This window comes from Miniopterus natalensis, chromosome 17 (assembly GCF_054644295.1).
Source record: "Miniopterus natalensis isolate mMinNat1 chromosome 17, mMinNat1.hap1, whole genome shotgun sequence".
Lineage (NCBI taxonomy): Eukaryota > Metazoa > Chordata > Mammalia > Chiroptera > Miniopteridae > Miniopterus > Miniopterus natalensis.
The window spans coordinates 11,410,177-11,431,626 of NC_142097.1; the positions used below are offsets into that span (position 1 = coordinate 11,410,177).

General features: G+C 41.3%; 2 protein-coding genes and 1 non-coding gene across 5 annotated transcripts; 1 reads left to right on the top strand and 2 right to left on the bottom strand.

Moving 5' to 3' along the window:
- Positions 1–1,935: 1,935 nt before the first annotated feature.
- DERL2 (derlin 2) lies at positions 1,936–14,491 on the bottom strand. 3 transcript variants are annotated; one of them, XM_016200967.2, is made up of 8 exons: positions 14,391–14,491; positions 13,488–13,553; positions 11,209–11,282; positions 9,988–10,081; positions 9,040–9,235; positions 8,685–8,775; positions 5,032–5,111; positions 1,936–4,499 (listed from the first exon to the last, which is right to left on the bottom strand). In XM_016200967.2, exons 1-8 carry the CDS (start codon positions 14,481–14,483, stop codon positions 4,345–4,347), a joined length of 849 nt encoding a protein of 282 aa, XP_016056453.1. In that variant the 5' UTR covers positions 14,484–14,491; the 3' UTR covers positions 1,936–4,344. The 3 variants fall into 3 exon arrangements, with proteins under 3 accessions (XP_016056453.1, XP_087682065.1, XP_016056456.1); XM_087825939.1 differs by having other exon boundaries at positions 4,408–5,111; XM_016200970.2 differs by lacking the exons at positions 1,936–4,499; positions 5,032–5,111; positions 9,040–9,235; positions 9,988–10,081; positions 11,209–11,282 and having other exon boundaries at positions 8,690–8,775.
- Positions 6,805–6,941, bottom strand: LOC148091212 (small nucleolar RNA SNORA42/SNORA80 family). Its single transcript, XR_015715936.1, has one exon. It is a non-coding gene; the product is annotated as a small nucleolar RNA SNORA42/SNORA80 family (small nucleolar RNA).
- Positions 14,492–14,834: 343 nt separating the features above from the next.
- On the top strand, positions 14,835–20,132 carry MIS12 (MIS12 kinetochore complex component). Its single transcript, XM_016200921.2, has 2 exons — positions 14,835–14,993; positions 18,266–20,132. Exon 2 carries the CDS (start codon positions 18,304–18,306, stop codon positions 18,922–18,924), a length of 621 nt encoding a protein of 206 aa, XP_016056407.1. The 5' UTR covers positions 14,835–14,993; positions 18,266–18,303; the 3' UTR covers positions 18,925–20,132.
- Positions 20,133–21,450: the final 1,318 nt, after the last annotated feature.

The window sequence follows — 21,450 nt, forward strand, 5'->3', positions numbered from 1 at the left end:
ATACAGCAGTGAAAGAGGGAGTTTAACGGAACTAAAAATGTCTTTTCCCGCAACTATTTCTGCCACTCTGAAGTTCTCTACAGTGCTTCCCAACCCCAACCAATATCAATCAATGAAGATTTAGAACAGCAGGGAAAGTAGGTTAAAACTAGTTTCTCCATCCCCTCCTAAATTCAGAGCTCTTAGATGATTTTCTAGTTCACCACAGAATGACTGGCAAGCAGCCCGTTTGCTCTGCATGCATGAAGTGTTTACAAAGAATTCATCATAAGCTTCAACCCACATAACGGACTAGGAATCCTCTGTGAAGTTCATCTCCATGAAACTCATATTTGTGAAACTGTTAAAAATTTTCCTTCCCCTTTCCTCTAGGTTTGAGGCAATTTTCCTCTAGTTGCTGACAGTACAGTGAAAATGTACCTCTCGAACTAATAGCAAATATGTGTTTAAGAATAAATGGACAAAATTTCACTTCTTACCCGTACATGTTTAGAAAGGCAACCCAAAACTAAAAGGGAAATAACTGTCTTGGTCTGTTCAAGCTGCTATAACAAAACACCAGACTAGGTGGCTTACAAACAACAGAAAATTATGGCTCAGTTCTGGAGGTTAGGAACTCCAAGATCAAGGTGTTGGCATGGTTGCCTTTGGGTGAGGGCCCTCTTCCTGGCTCATTGCTGCTTTCTTGCTGTGTCCTCATAAAGGAAGGGTGTAGGGATCTTTCTGGGGCTTTTTTGTAAGGGACTAATCCAATTAATGAGGAATCTACCTTATGATTTAAGTACCTCCCAAAGACTTCCACCTCCTAACATCATCACATCAGGCATTAGTATTTCAACATGTGAGTTGGGTAGTGGTGGTGGGGAACAAATAATCAGACCATAGCAATAATTAAACGTTTAACTCAAATTATGGACCTTGAGTATGTAAAAAACAGACCTCAGTCCTTTTTCCCCGTGTGCTTTCCAGAATAAGCTAATGAAAGACACATATGCTCCAAATGATTATGAGTCCAGGTAGATAATATGAATGAGTGAAATAATCTCTTGATATTGAACATTCCCTTTCTCTAGAAGCAACTACCAATAGCTGCCATGCAGGCCAGGTATTGCCAAATCTTCCAATTTTTTTTCAAGAAAAGTAAAAAAGTGAATGTTTTTCATGTGAAATGTCCATTTTGTTTTTATTTAAAAAATGTTTTTATTGATTTTAGTGAGAGAGGAAAGGCGAGGGAGAGAAACATAGATCGTCTGCCTCCTGCATACCCCCTACTGGGGATCAAGCATGCAACCCAGGCACATACCCTGACCAGAAATGGAACCGGCGACCTTTCAGTGCATGGGAAGATGCTCAACTGGCCAAGCCACACCAGCCAGGGCAGAAACCTGTCCATTTTAAATGTTGCCTCAAAAAATTTTTAAATGGTACAGACAAAATAAACCAATATGTAGGTAACTCATCCATAAACTCTGGCCTAAAAATCCAGCTATTCTGCAGCCTCAAGAGTTAAAAAATAAAATCCTATATAGACATCAAGCAGTGTTGCACACATTCCCTCTCCTCCCCGCCAATATTAGCAGTCTGAAACATACATCCCTCCAAAAGTAAAGTCTCACATGGCTAAGTGGCTTTCATATGCAGGTGATCACAAGCTAACAACTTTTCAAAGACTATTTGGGCACTTCTTCCAAAAGGTGAATTGTTAAACACATTTCATTAACTGCTCTGGGATGGTCTATGGACTTAACGGTTTCTTCTCACCATGAGCATACCATCTGGTGGTCACTGTTGTTGGCTTGTCTGACCACCAAACCACTGTCCTTGAGCAAGTCATTTTGCTCTATCCTGCTCTGAGATAATCATAAGCCTCAGCGAGCAGGTATAAGCTTAAGTGCACATACATTAACACCTCTTTAATTAATAATAACATAATAGTTTACTGATCATTTAACAAAGTATTTATTCAGCACCCATGTGCCAAGCACTGTGCCAGGCACTGTGGTGGATACAAAAAATTAAGACATGGTCCCTGCCCTTAAGGAGCTTACATTCTCATGAGGGAGGCAAAACTAATATACATGTACCAGCTAGAAACAGTACAAGACAATATATAATTTGGTGTAAGAGTATGTCATACAGACTTGAAGCTTTACAGGGATTCAAAGAAGAAAGACAATGAAATGGGCCTTAGAGTCATGATTTCTTGAGGAGCCAGGAAAGGGGCCAGGCCTCGAAGGACTAAAGAGACTTAAACTGAGGTCCCTGTTAGATAGAAGTGGGAGTAAGGTTCAGAGGAAGACAAAATGTATGCATTTGGTATGGGGGCTAAGAAGTCACCGTGGATTTCTGAGCAGAGAAGTGACTTGGTCATAAAAAGGTCACCAGCTTTAATGCAAAATCATATAGTACGCAAATAGCTTAGGGGACATCCTACAAGACACTGGGAACAATGGCATATTGTGACAACACAGATGGTACTCACCTGTCAAAGGAAAACACAGCTGCAACATAAAATGCAGGCTATCAGGGATAGATGACAATTCTAGGAAGCCCCTATGCAACATGCCAATAGCTCCAGTATTTCCTAATTTCTAGAGACCCAGAGACACAGTGAGGGTTTCATTACCAAAATCCAACACTGGGGTGCTCTCTGCTTAGAAAGACTACACAAGAAGTATGAAAGATATTAGGTCATATAAGAGCAACATAGAAAAAGAACAAGTGGAAGAGAGAAACAAATAGAAATCCATAGTGACACACACACACTACAATGTATTTAAACTGTTATCTCCTAGGGAGATGCAATTTGCACATCCATTTTAAAAAAAACGAATGCATATTGTATTTCTACACCACCACCGCAACTACGCCTTAGTCAGGTGTGCTTTTCTGTATTACTGGTAGAACCCAGGAGTCCCTTAAATTACGTCAGGTAAATTGGTCACAAAAGTCCATACACTGAGTCTCATTTTTCAGTTGACTTGCATTATGAAAAGGAATGGTGTTCTGGAAGAATGGAGACTCAGAGGTAAGTCGGAGAATAGGTGAGCACTTTTCCTTATGTTCAGGTAAGCCTAGGTAACCCATTAGGCAACACGGCTAGGGATGGTGGTAGTGGGACTGGCCAAACTGATAAGGGGTCAGTGATTGACGTGACCACTGCCCAGGGCACAGTGGAGTGGCACAGCGTGGCATCCTGCCACTAGGAATTCTCACCCCACCAGAGAACTCAAAACCGCGTATCTGACTGTGTGCAGGCCACCGATTCAAAACTGGTTTCCTGTTTCCCCAGTCATTATTATGTACAGACATCCCCTACTTAAATGAACAGCCAGTGAACAGATTTTAGGATTAAAATTTTACCGCAAGAATTCCATGAACTGAGTAACTCAACGTTAACTAAGGGAGAGCAAATAAAAGTAGAGAAACCCATTTCCAGCCCCCAAATAAGCACTTTAAAAACCCTCCTAATTACACTCAAGCTTTCTTGAACAAAGACATGACAATTTAAGAATCCCATAAGGATTCTGCATTCCCAGATTGGCATTTAAAGACTTTTTAAACCACTTACAAAAAACACAGTCCTGTTAACCCACATTCTATAAAACTGCAACAGTCACATTCAAAATTACTGACGAGCAGCATGTAAAGTATTTAAATTCCATTCCTTACGCATATTCCATTTAAAGACGGTAAGATACTATTCACTCCACCATCTGAAAATTTCCATTTATATTTAATCTAAAGCTTCATCTCTGAAGGAAACCACACACTAACCAGCCTGCAGCTACTTAGGAAAAGGTCCTGTGCCTGCATGCTGTTTATAGAAACTATTTGAAATGCTTTCAGCGGGGTAGCCATTTTAGTCCTTTGGACTCTGAATTCCTTGGGCATTTGATGCAAACCTGCTGAGACCCCGGGAAGTGAGTATTTCGGACACGTATTTATTGAACCACAGGCCTTAAGTTCCTATTTTTGTGGAACCTAATTTCTACCTGATTGGGAAGGTAAACCAGGTACTTGGCTCTGAAAAGCTTCTTAGCTTTTCATGAAGCAAATGACAAATGCTAACCAGCCAAAGGCCCAGGAGAAATGTATTCCTGCCTACCTGGTACCAGTTCATCTGGCTCCAAAGTCAACATTGTAACTTGATTCCCAGGTCTAAAGATCTTTCTGTTGCTTTACAAAAAGGTGGCCATTACCTGTCTTTCCCTGGATTTCTTAATGGAGAAACGCAAGCAGAGGAAGTAAGATGCCAGGTTAACTTTCTGCCTATAGCTGAACCATCCTGGAGTTGAATTCCTGCTGCTATAGGAACCACCCTACCCAGATCACTGGACAACTTCAAGTTTTGTAAAACCCCGATGAGAACAAACTGCCTGGACAACAGAAACAAATCTTCCTACTGGAGCTGGCATTCTGAATTAGTAAGATGTATATATACAGCCACAGATTATCAGCTGCATATTTCCAATCTTGAAATGAAATCCAGTTGAAAGCTGTGGAGACACAAGAAGAGTGGGCATGTAAACTGCTCCAAGCTCAGAGCTATGCAGGAGGGCTGGAATACATTATCATAATTTAAAAGATCACACACAAAGCTTTAATTCAGTGAGAGAGAGATGGAATTCAGTTTTATTGTCCTCTCTGAAACTTCATTTACACCATGGCCTCGTCTATCAAAGAGGAGGAAGAAAAAGCTCTGCCTTATACCAGAGCTCAAGTACTCAGGTACTTGTTTGCTAGAGGCAGCAGGGTATTGTTTCTCCAGTTTTTTGGCTCTCAGAGATTACACTTTCAGTGCCAGTGCAGTGAGGAACCACTGGCAAGCTGCTGGAAATGTCTTCTGGATTAATCAGTGTACCATTTCATAAAGTGCTTCTGGAGTTAAAATCTGTCAAGCTGTCAAAAGTGTCCACACTTTTGCAACACAAAGGATAAAAGAATCCCAATGGGTATGTCACCGAGTCCTTCCCAGCTGGGTCTCATTATTGGCACTGCCGCTTTACCCGCCAAGGCGCTGGCCCTCACCCCAGGCGAAGCCTCCTGGCCGCTCTTCAGGTAGTGGATTGTAATTTGGATCCTCATCTGGTGTATCAAAAATAGCTTTCCTAAAAGACAGGAAACAGACATAATTTAGTTCCAGAGTCATCTCAGGTTCTAAATACTGCAAGGTCAAAATGGGATTTCCACCAATGGACATCTGCCTACCAATGAAAAAGTTATTATATTTTAAAGGTATCCATAATTATTTCATATTTACATTAGCTTTTACCTCCTTTACTAATTTTTTAAACTGATTTTAAAAAGAGAGAGAAAAGGAGAGGGAAAGAGAAGCATCGATTAGTTGCCTCCCATATGTACCCCGACTGGGGATCGAACCCACAACCTGGGGATGTGCCCTGACCTGGAATTGAACTGGCAACTTTTCTGTGCATAGGGTGATGCTCAAACAACTCAGCCACAATAGTCAGGGCCTCCTTTATTAATTTTTAACACAAAAGCAATACATGCTAATTATAGAGAAAACAGGAAATATATGAGTGAAATATCCAAAATTCCCAGAGATAATCACTGATTTTTCATTATTCTTCCAGAACTTTTATATACACACTTTTACAAAAGTTAGATCACACTACTTCTGTTCTGTAACCTGATTTTCACTAAATTTATCATGGATGTCTCCCCACAACCACTGACAGATGGATAAACAAAATGGTACATACATGCAATGGAACGTTATTCAGTCTTAAAGAGAAAGGAAATTCTGACACACGCTACAACACGGACGAACCCTGAAAGCGGTATGCTAAGTGAAATAAGCTGGTCACAAAAGGACAAATACTGTATGATTCCACTTACATGACGAACCTAGAGTAGTCAAACTCATAGAGACAGGAAGTAGAATGGTGGCTGTGAAAGGCAAGGGGGAGAAGGGAACGGGGAGCTATTGTTTAACAGGTACAGTTTCGGTTCTGTGGATGAACAGTGGTGACAGAAGCACAATGTGAATGTACTCAATGCCACTGAACTGTACCCTTCACATGTATAAGATAAGTTCTATGTTATGTGTATTTAACCACAATTAAAATTTTAAATAAATTAATAAGTTATTCCAAGAAAAATTATTCAGGACATAAGGAGGGATAGTAAATGTCCAAAAACTTTAAAAATACTATTATGTGGTTCATTCAAATTCTCCCTAAAGAATTAAGCATTAAAGCAGCATCCTCTATTTACATTCATTTTTTTTTTTTTTTTAACGTCTTTGATTTCGGAGAGAGGGAGGGAGAGGGAGAGAGAGAGAAACATCAATGATGAGTCATTAATTGGCTGCCTCCTGCATGCCCCCCACTGGGGATTGAGCCCGAAACCTGGGCATGTGTCCTGACTGGGAATCGAACCCCGATCTCCTAGATCATAGGTTGATGTTCAACCGTTGAGCCATGACGGACGACGGGCCGGTTCATATTTCTAATTGTACTTGCCCACAGCTGATAAAATTAGAAATGTATCTGAAAACTTCTATTTTATATTGGGGTCAGGAAAAGCATCTATATTTCAATGAGTTCCTTTAATTCCTACAAATTAAATAAAACAATAAAAACAGGAGCATTTGAGATCTTGCTTCCCAACACATCATTGGTTTGGCTCAAACTCTTACAAAAATTCTCTACAGGTTTGGACATTCTTAATATTAACACAACATACCTCTCCCATCCTCTTACCCAATAATCACACCCCAAATGCCCTCCGTGATCTTTATCACAACCTGTTTAAAACCTTTCCCTCCCTTCCCCACCATACTGTACAACCCCCTTCAGTGCTCACAGCCCACAGGTAAGGAGGCTGGGCAATGGTTTGAGGCTGAAATTTACTCTGGCATGGGTACACTATGAGAGGCCCACAGAGAAGGGCCTACCATAAATCCATTATCATGCTCAACCTGTTTAAAACCTTTTAATGGGAGTTGTGCTGAGAATCCCCACCGTACTCCTACAAACATGGTGCTCCGGGGGTTAGGGGCCTGCAGGCAGTGGTCTGTATCCAGCATTAAAAGTGCAATAGGGAAGACTGGGCAAGAGAACTAAGACTGAGGAGCTGTTCCAAACTGAAGGAGACTAATGAGACATAAGTACATGCAACTCCAGAAGCTGAACTGGAATCTTTTGCTATAAAGAACATTGAGGACAACTTCTAAATGTGGAATTGGGTTTGAGGATTAACTTTCACTTCCTGATTTCAACTATAGAAGAATGTCCTTGTTTATAGAAAATCAATTAAAGGAGGACATGGGGCATTAGATTAACAATTTACTTTCAAATATCTACAGAAAAAAAAAAAAAGTCTTTTGTATACCATCTTACGGCCATCAAACTAGGAAAGAGTAAATACAATACCTCCCGTGTTTGACGAGGATGTGGGGAATGGACACACAGGCTCCTGGTAGAAATGTAAACCTGAACATCCATTCTGGATGGCGATTTAGCAATAAACAAAATAGCAATTCCACTTCTAGGAATTTAACCTTTGACAATAATCATGGATATATGCAAAGATTTAGCTACAGGGGTATTCACCACTCGAATTATAATAGGGAAAAGCAAGAGCTAATGTCAATGTCCATCAATAAGGGATTAGTAAAATTACGTGATATTCATACCATGTGTATCATGTAGCTGTCACATGTTTGTAGGACATTTACAATGGAAAAACAATTATGCCATATTACTTAAAAAGAAGGCTATGAAAATGAAAAGCATTTTTAAAAGGTACACAGACAATAAAAGATTGAAGAATACACAACAAAAAGTTAATGTTATATCTAAGTGGTGGGACTATGGAAGATTTTACTTTCTTTGTTTTGCTTAACTATACTACAACCAACATTTTATTAAAAACTCACATTTTATTCCTCAAGTGAACCCTTTTTAATGCAGTATATGCCAAGGACACAAAATTCTGGGGTAGAAAGGGGTCCTATGAAAGCTCTATCCCCAGGAGAAATGAAGTACGAAAAAAAGAGGACTTCCTTAAAATTACATGGCTGGTCGGTGGAACAACCTCCACCTGGTTTCCAACCCAAAGCTATTTCCACTCTAATGCTTATCTCTACCACCAGTTTGGAAGGCCAGACATTTCACCATTAAAAACTTCCCTCCTGCCCTGGCCGGGTAGCTCAGTTGGTTAGAACATCATCTCCATAGGCCAAGGTTGTGGATTGGATCCCTGGTCAGGGTACATACAAGAATCAACCAATGAATGCATCAATAAGTGGAACAACAAAAATTGATGTCTCTCTTTGTCTAGAATCAATTTAAAAATCCCCACAAAAAAAACAAAACAAAAGGAAAAAACCATCAACTTTCCTCTTGTCAGTTTTGCCCATTCTGCTACCTCACCTCTCTAAACTCAGCAGCTTTCATAAAACCATCAGGCTCTTCTCTGAAACAGGAGGTGCTAGTGGTCATCCTGGACAGCAGTTAACAAACTGGCCTTGGGACATCCTGAGCCTGTGAGCTTTGCTCCCGCCATGTCTGGCACTGTCTGCTCCTCCCATACAAATGCTCCTCAACAGCAGCCAGACTGCTCAATCTGCAAATATTTACTGACTTGAACATTGATCATGGACCCCATCCCAGTTTATCTGCAAAAGAACATGTAACCTGGTGTTAAATACTCACAAAATAGCTGGTGTTTTCAGAATTCTTATTCCACCAGGTTGATTGGGAAATATATCTTCCAAGAAAAAATAAATGTGTCCGACTGCAATACCTAAAGTCAACCAGAAATACAGGAGGGAGAGGATTAAAATTTTGGTTGCAGGTGAATCTACCAACATAAGTTCCTTATATTTAGGAAGAAATAGCAATATAATTAGTAAGAATTATAAAACTAACATTGTAGTCTTTGAGCATATAACTATCAAATAATCCCATAATAGCTATTATGTGAAGGCCAAACAGAATAAACAAGAAAAACAGTGACAAAGTAAGCTTATAAGTAAAATAATAGAAATAGTAGTGGTAAGACTCTTACCTAAGAGGTCCACAATGATTGAGTTCCCCAGCAACAAGGAAAAGCCCATGAGCACCCACGGTAGAAAGGGGGCCTGGAAATTGAGAAGGCCGAAGAAGTTCATGCGGACATAGGGGTTCCTTCGGCTCCACACGTAGACAAGCATTATTGTAAAGGCCTGGCCCAAGAAAACTAAGCTCACAAACAAACCAAAAATCTAGCAGATGGCATTAAGGAAAATATCAACATTAGAAGTGCAATAGGGAAGACTGGGCAAGAGAACTAAGGGTTGTGTTCTAACGAAAGTCTGAATTAGGAAAGCTGAGCATTAGTTAACTTACATCTTTAGAAGAAAAGAGTTTGAAAATAATTTCCCAGAGCAATCAAGCAAAAACCTGCTTAGGCAAAATCATCTGGATTTCAAAGTGTTATTCTGCTTTCATGAAGTTCTTGCCTTTATGGAAAATGTGTTAATTATTTGGTCAATAACTGAATGAAAAGTTCACTCACCATTAGCACCTTTATAGAGGTAAATAAGGCCAGCTGGAGCAAAACCATCTTGTCAGTCAAACAGGACTACATTCAAGTCTGTTATACAGTTGACAATTCTTTTTTTCAAACAATAATTTATCAGTTTTGGTAGTAACCAAATAAGCTCCTTACTAACTTAATTTAAAAGTGAAGTACATCCATGAACAATAATATTATCTAAGATATGTAACAGTAACCCACCTGGGTTAGAAGTTCCTCTGACTTGCTCACCATAGAAAAGCACCCTGTCTAACCTCCAGGCTTAGACAACTGTCACAAAGTATGCTGTAAAATAAACAGTAGTGCCCTGAAGCTAAAATCTGGAGGTCTGCTTGTGTGTTCAGAGTATCCAGTGAATTGTGGGAGACAAATGAAAAACTTTAGGAAAAGAGAAGGTGTTAACATTTTCCTGCATTTGTTCTATTTGTTGAAGGATACAGTCATTAAGAATCCACCAAAAAGGAACATAAATACAAAGTCTGCTGTCCGACCTCGGAAAGAGCCTTCTTCTAGCATTCGACAGTAACGGTATCTTAAGTTCCAGGTTAAGAAAATGTTAAGCACACAAACATGAAGCAAGTAAAATTTAACGTATCACTTAAGTACACTTGGACTCCACATCACTTATAAATCAAGCTTTTTTTCTGTAAGAACGTTTACAAGTGGTAGTATGGTCACTCCTCTTTACATTTTAGGCAACTCCATATTTTACAAAAACTGTCCCTAATTGGGGAACTAAACAGATGCTGGATAAAGATGCTTCCGGTCACCTACTAACCCTTTTCAATTCTGCCTCCTCTTTTCCATGTTTAGCCACACCATAATCTGCATCACTCCTCCTTTTTCACAACCTACCTTGGACGAATCCCCCCATCAAGAAGGCTTGTGTGATAATCACCTTCTTCAGGCCAGGTAGAGTAAGCACCCTATACCTCAGTCAATGAAGCTGCATGATGATGAAAAAATTTAATTACTAGAAACTTACCAGAATAATATACCATATGGGAGACACAGGCTTTCACCCCCAGGCAGGAATCCTGTCACCCCTACATGGGCGCTCTGTCTACTGCAGATGAAGTGAGCTTTAACTGCCCTCTTTCCAGAGGGTCAGGGTGGAGGGGGAAGCTCTGCTCAGTATCCCCAGATACCATATAACAAGAGTACAACCTGTTCTCTCAACAAACTGGAACATGGTAAGCCCAGCAGATATTATGGCACTCTCTTTTCAGCCAGTAGAACCAGCAACTAAGATACAAGGAGATCTCAAGTTTCCATTCCTCAGGAACCCACTCCCAAACCTGTATCAAAGCTGTTAATTAGCACTGTATTCAGGTTTTGTTTTACCACCTGCTATCTGCTGATATTATTATGTAAGTATGCAATTAAATCACTCATCTTCCTTGATCAGATCTGCAAGGGACTTATGGGTAGAAATGTAATCATTCTATGGTTAAATACCTCCCCTTTGAACCAACAGTGACCTACAAACACCCTCAAAATATTACTATCTGACCAATTATTCTGTGTACCACTGAGCCAGTACCTAGAAGTTACGGCTAAGATAGTAACAAAAATAACGGGATTAAAAGTTTCAACTTAATATTGTATTTCCTAAGTAAACCTAAAGTTTTTATGCTAACCCCACTTAATAAAGGATACAGAAATATCATGTTAAATAAAAAATTGAATCCAACTGGTCCAAAAAATAAGAAATTGGTGATTAGCCTCCATATCTGTTAAAAGAAAAAAAAAAATTCAAGACAAACAGATTAAATAAAATATACCAGGCAACACTTCTATATTAAGACAAGGAGATATCCTCTGACTACAATGGTTGAAAGGTCATGGTTAGGTGATACTATTCTGAACCAAAAAGTGGGGCACAAAATCTGACACTGCATTTTGTGCTGCTTCTAGTTGAAAGTCTGAATGATGTCACTCAGCCCCTGAAAGTTGTGAGGATAATAGAATAGAAAACTTGAAATTGTGATTGTCTTTTAGAAAAAGCCCACAACTGCAAGCTCTCTCTCAGCACACCTGCACCCAAGCCTTTCCCACCCCCCTCTTCTTTGCCCCAGGAGTGTTACCTTTCCCTTATCTAAGCTCCAAGGGCCCTTCTTTGGCTTCTGTAACTTGTTTCCTGAGCCTACACAGCCCAGCTGGCTCACTTCTACTACCTCTGTAACTTTTAAAATAAACTCTCTTTTATAATTTGAAGAGAAAAAAAGCCCAAACCACATGGTCAGGGAAATTATGGAAAAGGTCTGATGGAAAGACTAGGTTAATTTGCATAATAGGAAAGTGCTTTCATATATGTAGTATCACAATCTAATGAACAGTCTTGAGATAGCAGAGAAAATCTCCAGGGATGCAATATAAATTGCTAAAAAAATGTTTCTATATTAGGTAGTCCAAAACACCCAGAGTAAAGAGTAATTGTAAAGCAAATACAGTATGCAAATTCTAGTCTGAACAAATAGCCAACTCTCACCCTGGCCAGGTAGCTCAGCTGGTTAGAGCGACGCCCCGATATGCCAAGGCTGCAGTTTGATCTCTGGTCAGGACCAGTATAAGAAGCAACCAATGAATGCATAAATAAGTGGAACAACAAATCATTTCTCTCTGTCTCTCTCTAAAATAAAAGAGTAAAAAAACAAAAAGGCAACTCCCTACAAGTAAAGGCCTAATGCTCTAATAATTAAGAGGCAAATTGGCAGATATAAGAACACTCATTTTCTTGTTGGAAACCCTGATATACTCTTCCCTACCCAACCCATGGACACTCATAATAAAAACAACTTCAACTTCTCACAATGGTAGAACACTTAACATTTTATTATTTTTTATTTATTTTGTTAATCCTCACCCAAGGAGAGTTTTTCCATTGCTTTTTAGAGAGAGTGGAAGGGGGGGAGAGGGAGAAAGAGGTGGGTGGGAGGGAGGAAGGGAGGGAGGAAGAAAGAGGTGGGTGGGAGGGAGGCAGGGAGGGAAAGAGAGAGAAATATAGGTTTTTATTCATTCATTGGTTGCTTTTGTTGTTAATCCTCACCTTCGGATATTTTTTCCATTGCTTTTTCAGAGAGAGTGGAAAGGAGGGAGGGAGGGAGGGAGAGAGAGGGAAAGGAACAGAGAGAGAGGAACATGGATGGGAGAGAGACACATCTATTGGTTGCCTCCCATAGGAGCCCCCACTGGAGTCGGGGAGCAACACCATAACCCAGGTACCTGCCCTTGACCAGGAATGGAACCTGCCACCCTCTGATGCACAGGCCGACACTCTAACCACTAAGCCATGCTGGCCAGGGTCATTGGGTGCTTCTTGTATGTGTCCTGACTGGAGATTGAACCCAAAATCTTGGTGTATAGGGGCAATGCTCTAACCAAATGAGCTACCCTGCTACGGCTTGTAACTTCCTAAATTAACTTTCTCTTACAACTTGTAAATAAGTAAATAAAAATAAATGCACTGATAGTGTTGACTTTCTGAACTGGACCATGGTGATAACACCAAGGTGGTGAGTGTACCAAGTGGTGAGTGCACAACATAAGGGCATCTTGTGAGATTCTCCCTGGCTAGCTCGTGAGTCTCCTCTCAAATATTATATCAACTTTGAACTAGTGATTCTAAATATAGGAACTGGACACATCAAATTAAAACCATGCAGGGAACTTAAAAACACACATAGATTCTTAATTCCTTCCCTTGGTTATTCTGATTTGGTACGTGAGGAGCTTGAGAATCTCTTAAACACTCCCTAGGTGATTCTGAAGCCCAATTAGGCTGCAGAATCACTGCTTTATACCCCTTACAATAAGACTTATAATCCAATATTCCCACTGAATTCTTCTTTGGGGTAGTATATGTCAGGATTTGCTACTAAAAACTACGAAGAACAAGTTTAAAAACTGAAACATCATGGTTGTGACGGACCACTTACTTGGAAGTGTTTAAAGATTAATTCAGGATTGAAGTACAGCTGAAAAGGTGTGATCAATTCCAACTGCTGAAATAGAAAAAGAGCTCCTTAAAGTGAATCAATTAAGAGACAAAATCTCATCACCTACAATGAACGATTAGTAAGGCTAGCAATTTCCAACTCTCAGTGACCTAGACTGAATACCTTAAGGTCTCGGGGCGAGGCTGGTAAAGAATTCTCTAGAACTGGTACAATTCTTTGTATCCCCAATACCTAACACAGAATAAAAGTTTGCTTGATGTTGCAACAGTTGAGGCTGGCATGAAGGGATGGGATGCAGATGGTGATATGTTAGATATAGGGCAAGGAAAGAGCAGCTGCTACTAATCTGCCCATCACATGGGCATCACCTGAAACAGGTGGGTGAAGCAACACAACTCAGTGAAAGAACCGAGACTAAAGGCCCTGCCACCGTCGGGGCTGGGTGCTTCCAGCCAACCTATGCATCCACGCTCTATTTCTGGACTCTTCCGTCTCGACAACTTCCAGCTTTCTACCTTCAGTATCTACGTTTCTTCATAAGCGGGCTTTCACCCCCCACTAATCACGGCGGTACCACTTGGCCATGGCCAGAGTTCTCAGGCACGTTTTCTGGGTGGGCGGCTCCCGCTGCCTTGACTTGCCTTCATTTCTCAGAAACTCAACTGCAGTCCTGGTCCTCCAACCCTCCTGCAGCGGCACTCCCTTCTCGGGCCACTGGATAAGCAGTCTCAAAGCAATTCCGAACCCCGGAGTGAGCCCGGTTCCCTCCACCCACCCCGGAGACCAACTCATCTGGGCTTCCCTGAGGCCCAAACCCCAGTTCCCTGACGACCCGATCGTATCCAGCCCGGAAAATGTGAACGTGGCGCTGCATCTGCTCACCACAGCAGCGGTAGTGAGGACGCAGGCGGTGGTGTAGGCGCGGCTGACCGGTGGGATCTGCAGGTACTCCAGCCGGAGGCTCTGGTACGCCATCTTCCCCACCGCCGCCTGCCCCCCCGCCCCACTTCCCCTTCCGCCAGTCAGCCAAACCGCGGGGCGGGACCAGAGGGGCCTCCCGTTACCCTGCCCACTTCTGTCCAATCGGCGCCGCGCAACCTGCCAGCCACCAATCGCAAGAGCCCGAAGGAAAGCCATCCACCAATCACGAGTTGCGTCTCGGCGGCAATCCAGCCTGGCTTCCGGACCCACCCACGTCGCGGAGGAGAGAGTAAGTAGGTTCCTCTCGCCAATCCCGGCTGGCCACAGCTAGCTTTCCCGCCCGGCCCCTTTCAGCCACCAATCTAGGTGGCCCTCTGCTGATCGAAAAGCCAACCAATCGGAAGCGCCACAGCATCCCGCCTTTGCTCTCGTTCCCTGAGGCGGGCACCGGTCGGAATTTTGGGGAGCCATCCGCGTAGCCGATCTCTGGCAGCAAGAGGTGGTTGGAAGGATGTGGCGCGAAGCCACTGTTTGATCGGATTTGTCACCCTCATGGTCGCTTCGGTAAGTGCCGCGGGGCTGCACTCTTTCTGAGGCGGAGAGGGAACTGGGTTAGGCATCATCTGCCCGGCGGCGGGGCCTCCGCCTGAAGGTCCCGGCATGCCGCGGGGTCGGGAGCCAGTCCTCTGGCCGGAAGCAGTTCCCCGCGGCCGTTTTCTGCAGCTCTGGCAGCTCAACTTGTTGAGGTGCTCTGGGCACCTCCCGTGCTTATTCTGCAGATGTTGCTAAGCCGGCTTCGTCCTACCCTCAGGAACTCTAGGGCTCGCAGAGAAGGTGAGGCAGGCCCGTGAGAACACCCAAAAGTAGAACTAACTCAGTGCCCGAAGAAGGGTCCTGACGGGGTTCAGAGGAGGGGCTGCGTCACCAAGGAAGTGAATTTAAACTGACCCTTGAAGGACATTTGGCCAAGGCGTCTTTCCCTGAGGGAAAGGCATCACGGGGAAAGGAAATAGTTCGGTTTGGTCGGAAAGAGTAGTCAGATCTTGACAAACAATAAGGAAGCGCTAAAGGTTTTTGGAATAGGGAGTGGCCATCAGATCTGGTTGTATATAAGGAAGGAACCAAGTAAAAGGATGGAGAGAGTGGTTTTTAAAACGGATGTGAATGGGCAGTTCACAGAAGGAGAAACCTGAAAAGCTAACACGTATATAAGTGGTACCCAACTCTCCTGGTAATGAGAGAAATGCACTTAAAAGTATTTTTGCGTGCTCCCCAAATATCACCCTCACAACCTGTTCGTAAAACAATGCTGCATGTATTGCTGACCCTGGTAAGGGAGAGCAGCGGACCTCGAAAGGGCTTTGGCAGTGTCTCCTGGGGAAGAAAGGGAAAATCGGAATTTTTTGAGAATTGCAAGTTTGGTTTAAGGTGGGTCTTTCAGTTTGGGGACTTGACTAGGATTGGGAGGGATGGTGAAGTAACAGCCCAGGATTGGTAGAAACAGCTGAGACGGGGGTTTCAGAGAATCTTAGGTTACAAATTGTTGATGATCCCCATTGAAGAGTTGATCCATCTTTGGGGCAGTTCAAGCCATTAAAACAGTGAAAGTGTACTGGTCTCCTAGAATAGTAAAGTCACGCTAATGTAAACAGTAAGTTGTTTGTTGGGGTAGGGGAGTGTAGGTAGTTTCAGTCCTCAGTATCCAGCTTGTGTGTGGGGCTAGATAGTTTTGGTTTTCTAAAAACAACACTAAAACAACTATATATCTACTAGATTGGCAAGAATTAGAATGGTGAATAAACATTGGTGAAGATATGAGAAATTCTCATATACTGGAAGTGGGGGTGTAAACCAGTGTAGGACCTACCCACTGCCCAATGCTCTGGAGAACGTTTTGGCAGTATTTAGTGAAATTATGAGTCAATTCTATGGCTAGCAGTTACTTCCCTGTGTAAATATCCAGCAAGTCCCTAAGGAGACATCATAAGAAGGTGTTTATTACAACATCATTTCTGGTAGTAAGGTGCTGAATGCAGACTAGGTGTTTGTCACAAGGAGAACGGACATTAAATGTGGTATATACATATGATAAAATTGTTGGAACACTTCCAGCAGAACCAGTGAAATAAACTGAAGTATAACAACATGAAGTGATTGCAAATGTAAAGGAAAATGTAAACATACATAGAAAAAACTGTATTTTTAAAGAACATATATCTAAAACCTATTAAAGTTGAATTAAAATGAAAGATTAATTGAAAAAGCCTATGTTAAAAACAGTAGAGGGGGGTGTTGGGCTGGGTAGAGGGAATGAGCAACAAAGAAGAAAGAACTCATGGACATGGACAACAGTGGTGATTGCGGGGGTGGGGGTGGAGGCGGAAGAGGGCATATCGGGGATAGATGGTGATGGAAACAGAAACAAGGCAAACAGATGTTAGAGTGGGTTCCTATGGAAGATGAAAGGTGGAAGAATAGAATAAGAGAAGACCTAGTATGAACTGAAAATAGAGTGCAGTGAAAAGGAAGTGTTATGAGCTCAACTGTGCACATGTGAGGTCCTTAAGAGGGACAGCATTTAGTTAGTCAAGGTTGGATGATGAAGGCCCTTGTAAGCCATGTTGAAAAGAGTTTTGCACTTGATCCTGAAGGCATAGAGGAGTGTCGAGGCAATAAAAATCCTGCCAACCCAGAGACCTCTTTCCACAAGACATAGAAAAGAAAGTAGTTTTATTACAGAATAGTCGTAGTCAGATTACAAGGCACTGTAGACAATCTGAGTGAAATTACAAAGACAGAAAGAAATTCTACCCTACTTATGCATCCAAGCAGTAACAACCATTCTGTTTTAGCCATTACATATGTAAAGTCTCAAAATTAACGGCATCTTGTCTTTCCATAAAAAAATTTGACTGCCATTTGCTTCAAATTCTTTCATAAAGTTCATCCATCCTAAATTCACCTGGCAATTGAGGTATCCATTTATTTTGCTACTTGTCTTTATCCGAAGGAATAATAAAACTTCTCTTATAAATCTGTGGCAAGCATATGATTATAGCTCAGAAAAAAGATGCCTAGGTTAAACTCCCACAGTGACAAGGAAATAAGAGCTCTCTTTTCTTAGATGTTTACATTCTAAATTAATGACTTCTAGACCCTTGAAAAAACATGTTGGGTTTGTGAAGCTGACAAGGAGCTTGTTGAGCTTCTAACTGGGATTTTCCCCCCATTGGCTGGATTGGAAGCACAGGGAGTTGAGGACATTGGCAAGGGAGTGGTTAAAGTGATGGTTGGTGGAACCTAAAATGGTTAGGGAAAGAAGTGAAGTGGAACAGACTGAGTGCAAGGAAGAGAGAATCAGAGGGTTGAAAGTCTTGATTAAGGTATAGCATGAGTATGTGAATGAGACTTGGAAGAATAGCACAGGAAATTGTCAAAAAAAAATAGGGCATTTGGGGAGAGAAATTACAAATATCAAGAACGAGGTGGCTAAAAGAATGAAGCCATTGAATCTCATGATATTGAGTCTCTAGGGTGCTGGTTAGGTTATTTGTCTAAGTTTGAACCGTTGTCTAGGAAGATAACAGACTTCAGAAGACTGAGCCACAGGCCAGAGTCCTCAATAAATGAGAGGTAAGGGAAATGAGGGGGTAAGGGAAGCTACAGACAGATGGAAACAGCCTCAGAGAGGGCGAGGGTTTGCACATATTCTGGTTGAGGGAGGCTAGAATTGGCATTAGGTATCAAGGAACGCAAACTTTTCTATCTGTAATGTGATTTGTTACTTTCCTCAGATGACTTTTTTATCCAAATGATACTTTTTTTTATACTTGCAGGTTTTTCACAATCAAAATTAACAGCAAAATAAGCCAAGATGTCTGTTGATCCAATGACCTATGAGGCCCAGTTCTTTGGCTTCACACCGCAAACTTGCATGCTCAGGATCTACATTGCATTTCAAGACTACCTATTTGAAGTGATGCAGGCTGTGGAACAGGTTATTCTGAAGAAGCTGGATGGCATCCCAAACTGTGAGATTAGCCCGGTCCAGGTTCGTAATTGCACAGAGAAGTTTCTTCGCTTCATGAAAGGACGTTTTGATAATCTTTTTGTCAAAATGGAGCAGCTGTTTTTACAGTGGATTTTGCGTATTCCTCCAAACATCTTGCTTCCGGAAGATAAATCTCAGGAGATGCATTCTTATAGTGAGGAAGAATTCCAGCTTCTCCAAAAAGAAATTGAACAGTTACAGGAGAAGTATAAGACTGAATTATGCACTAAGCAGGCCCTTCTTGCAGAATTAGAAGAGCAAAAAATTGTTCAGGCCAAACTTAAACAGACATTGGCTTTGTTTGATGAGCTTGAAAATGTTGGCAGAAATCATGGGACTAGTGATTTTAGAGACAGCTTGGTGTTCCTGGTACAGAACTCCAGAAAACTCCAGGATGTTAGAGACAATGTGGAAAAGGAAAGCAAAAGACTGAAAATATCTTAATTTCTAAAGCATAAAAGGAGCTGGTAAAAAGTAGAATGAGTAAGGAATTTGTATCAATGATTCTTTTCTTATGTTAGTGAACTGTATATTTTGTGGGATTTTCTTTGTTTACTCTTGTATTCCACATTTTCCTTGTTTGGTCCACTCCTGGCATATCTATGTATTGCTCTGAACTAATCTCTGAAGCATTTATTCCTTACAGGCCTCTAATAGGTGGGAAGGGATTCCTGACCCATTAAAGACTTATTTGGGGGCATGATGAAGAAATAAAGCTTTTCGTGGCCAAAGATGTTTGTAAAAGGTGTATCTTGGTCATGAGTCCTTTGTAACCTTGATCCTTTTAACTTAATCTTTAGATGAGACCAAATGACTAAAAGGTTGAGTGGGTGGCTTCTTTATTAATCAGCCACTACACTGTGGGACAGCCAACATAGAACGCTTGCTTTTGCCCATGTTTTCTTACATGATAACTAGTTGAAAGAAGCAAGTAGCAGAGAAAACAACCCTGATCTTTAGTAAAGAAGAAATAAATTGTTTTTATTTCTAAAATAAACCCTTTCCATGACCAAGGCCTTGATGGTGTTAAACATTTTACTGTCTTGGAGCCCAGTAGTGGAAGACTTTGGACAAAAAAGGAAGCCTGGAACATACCCAATAACAAAGTTTCTATTAACTGACTGTTAGGTATTTATGCCATTTTTTAATTCATATTTCAGATAGTTTTGGAATTTTTCTTGTACCTAATATTTAATTAACTTATGCAGTCACACTCATAGACATCAAATATTTAATGCCCTCAGTGGGAAATTTTAGCTGTGTCTTTCGTTTAAACTCAGTAGAGTCTGACGTTTCATTTTGTAATTAATCCATGTAACATGTTAGGTCTCCCAAGGAAAGGGAAGGTTTGGCAGTAGTTACGCTCAAGATATGGTTTGTCCATGTCTCCCTAATAACAGGATTTGGAGTTTCTCCTTTGTGTAGAAGAGTAACCTAGGGTATTAATATTTGCAATTAAATATTCATAGATTTACGAAGTCTGTGTTTACCTGGAATATGTTTATTATCAAAGAGTTCTTTTTCCAATCTTGTACATGAAATACATGTTTTTAACGGCTTGGTTTTCGATTTTCTGTCTGTAATGTCATGGTATATTTCCTTCTTCAATATTACTTTTTATCCAAATGAAATTTTTTCTTTTTCTTTTTTCACATTTGTGGCTATTTAAAATCTCCTCGTATAGTGGGTTAAATGGTGATTCCCCAAATGGTTTGTTGTGATTCCTGGAACCTGGGACTGTGCCTCATTTGGAAGAATGATCTTGCAGGTATAATTAAGCTGGGATCTGGAGATGACATCATCCTGAATTATCTGGGGGAGATGGGTGGCTAAGTCCAGTGATAAGTGTCTTTTATTAAGAGAAAGGAAGTGAGAGATTTGAGACAGAGGTGGAGGCATTGTGACCACAAAGGTAGGTTGGAGTGATGCAGCCACAAGTCCAGGAATGCCAACAGCCATCATAAGCTGGAAGAGGCAATGGACAGTTTCTCTCCTAGAGCCTCCAGAGAGTGTGGCCCTGCTGACACCCTTACTTTGGATTTCTGGCCTCCAGAACTGAGAACACATTTCTGTTGTTTTAAGTCACTGAGTTTGTTATGGTAGCAACAGAAAACTAATGTACTTAGTGAAATTGGAATATTAAGACATTCATAAGGATTAGGCTGTTACTAAGGAAACGAGCTGCGACCTGATTGGCCGCATTATATATGCAGTAATATGGTTTGTCTGAATATAGTTAAAATATGACCTGGATGAAATCCACAATGATTAGAACTCAAGAGTCCATTTCCTGTTGAATCAGTATTTAATAATATAACCATTTGTCATAGTATTGTCTCTACAGGAACAAATTAAACTGCTTGGCCCCATTGTCATAATATTTAAATTCCTCCCTCAAAAATTCAGAAATAAATCAGGATAAACACTTGGTTATCCCTCTGCTTCATTGCCCCATCTCCCATCCAACATCAATCAGTCTTATTCAGTTTCCCACTTCACTCTACATTTGATCGTATGATTTTACAATATCAAACCTTCAGTTTCCCTAAATGACTGCTCCCAAGCTTTCCCTTGTATTTATTTATTCTCCCTTAAAATATCACGCCTGTTCCCCACTATATACACCCAAATAGACTTTCCTCATACTGTTGCTGCAGTGACAGGGCCAGTCTGGGAGATGGTTTGGCATGATATTAATAGAAAGTAAAGAGTGGCCATTACTACCAACCTTACAGGAAATAAAAGAATTAGAAGGAAATACTATGTAAGAGGTTCTGCACTCAATTCTAGTGAAGGTTTTCCCCACACCACCAAGCAGCTTTTGCACACCACCTGGGTATCCTACAATTCAACTCAATCTGACACTACCTACCCAGAGACAGCATCAGATTCCACAGGTTAAGGGCTCAGCCCCACAAGGACTGCCCTTCAAATGCCAATCACAAGTCCAGGTTATTACCTGTGCTTCTG

Bases quoted from the DNA above. Each gene is read 5' to 3' on its own strand.
- MIS12 (XM_016200921.2), top strand. From the start codon at position 18,304: ATGTCTGTTGATCCAATGACCTATGAGGCCCAGTTCTTTGGCTTCACA.
- DERL2 (XM_016200967.2), bottom strand. From the start codon at position 14,483: ATGGCGTACCAGAGCCTCCGGCTGGAGTACCTGCAGATCCCACCGGTC. The intron at 13,554-14,390 runs GTGAGCAGATGC...TTTCTATTTCAG, and splicing joins TCCTCACTACCGCTGCTGTG to CAGTTGGAATTGATCACACC. The intron at 11,283-13,487 runs GTAAGTGGTCCG...TTCTTTTAACAG, and splicing joins TAATCTTTAAACACTTCCAA to ATATGGAGGCTAATCACCAA.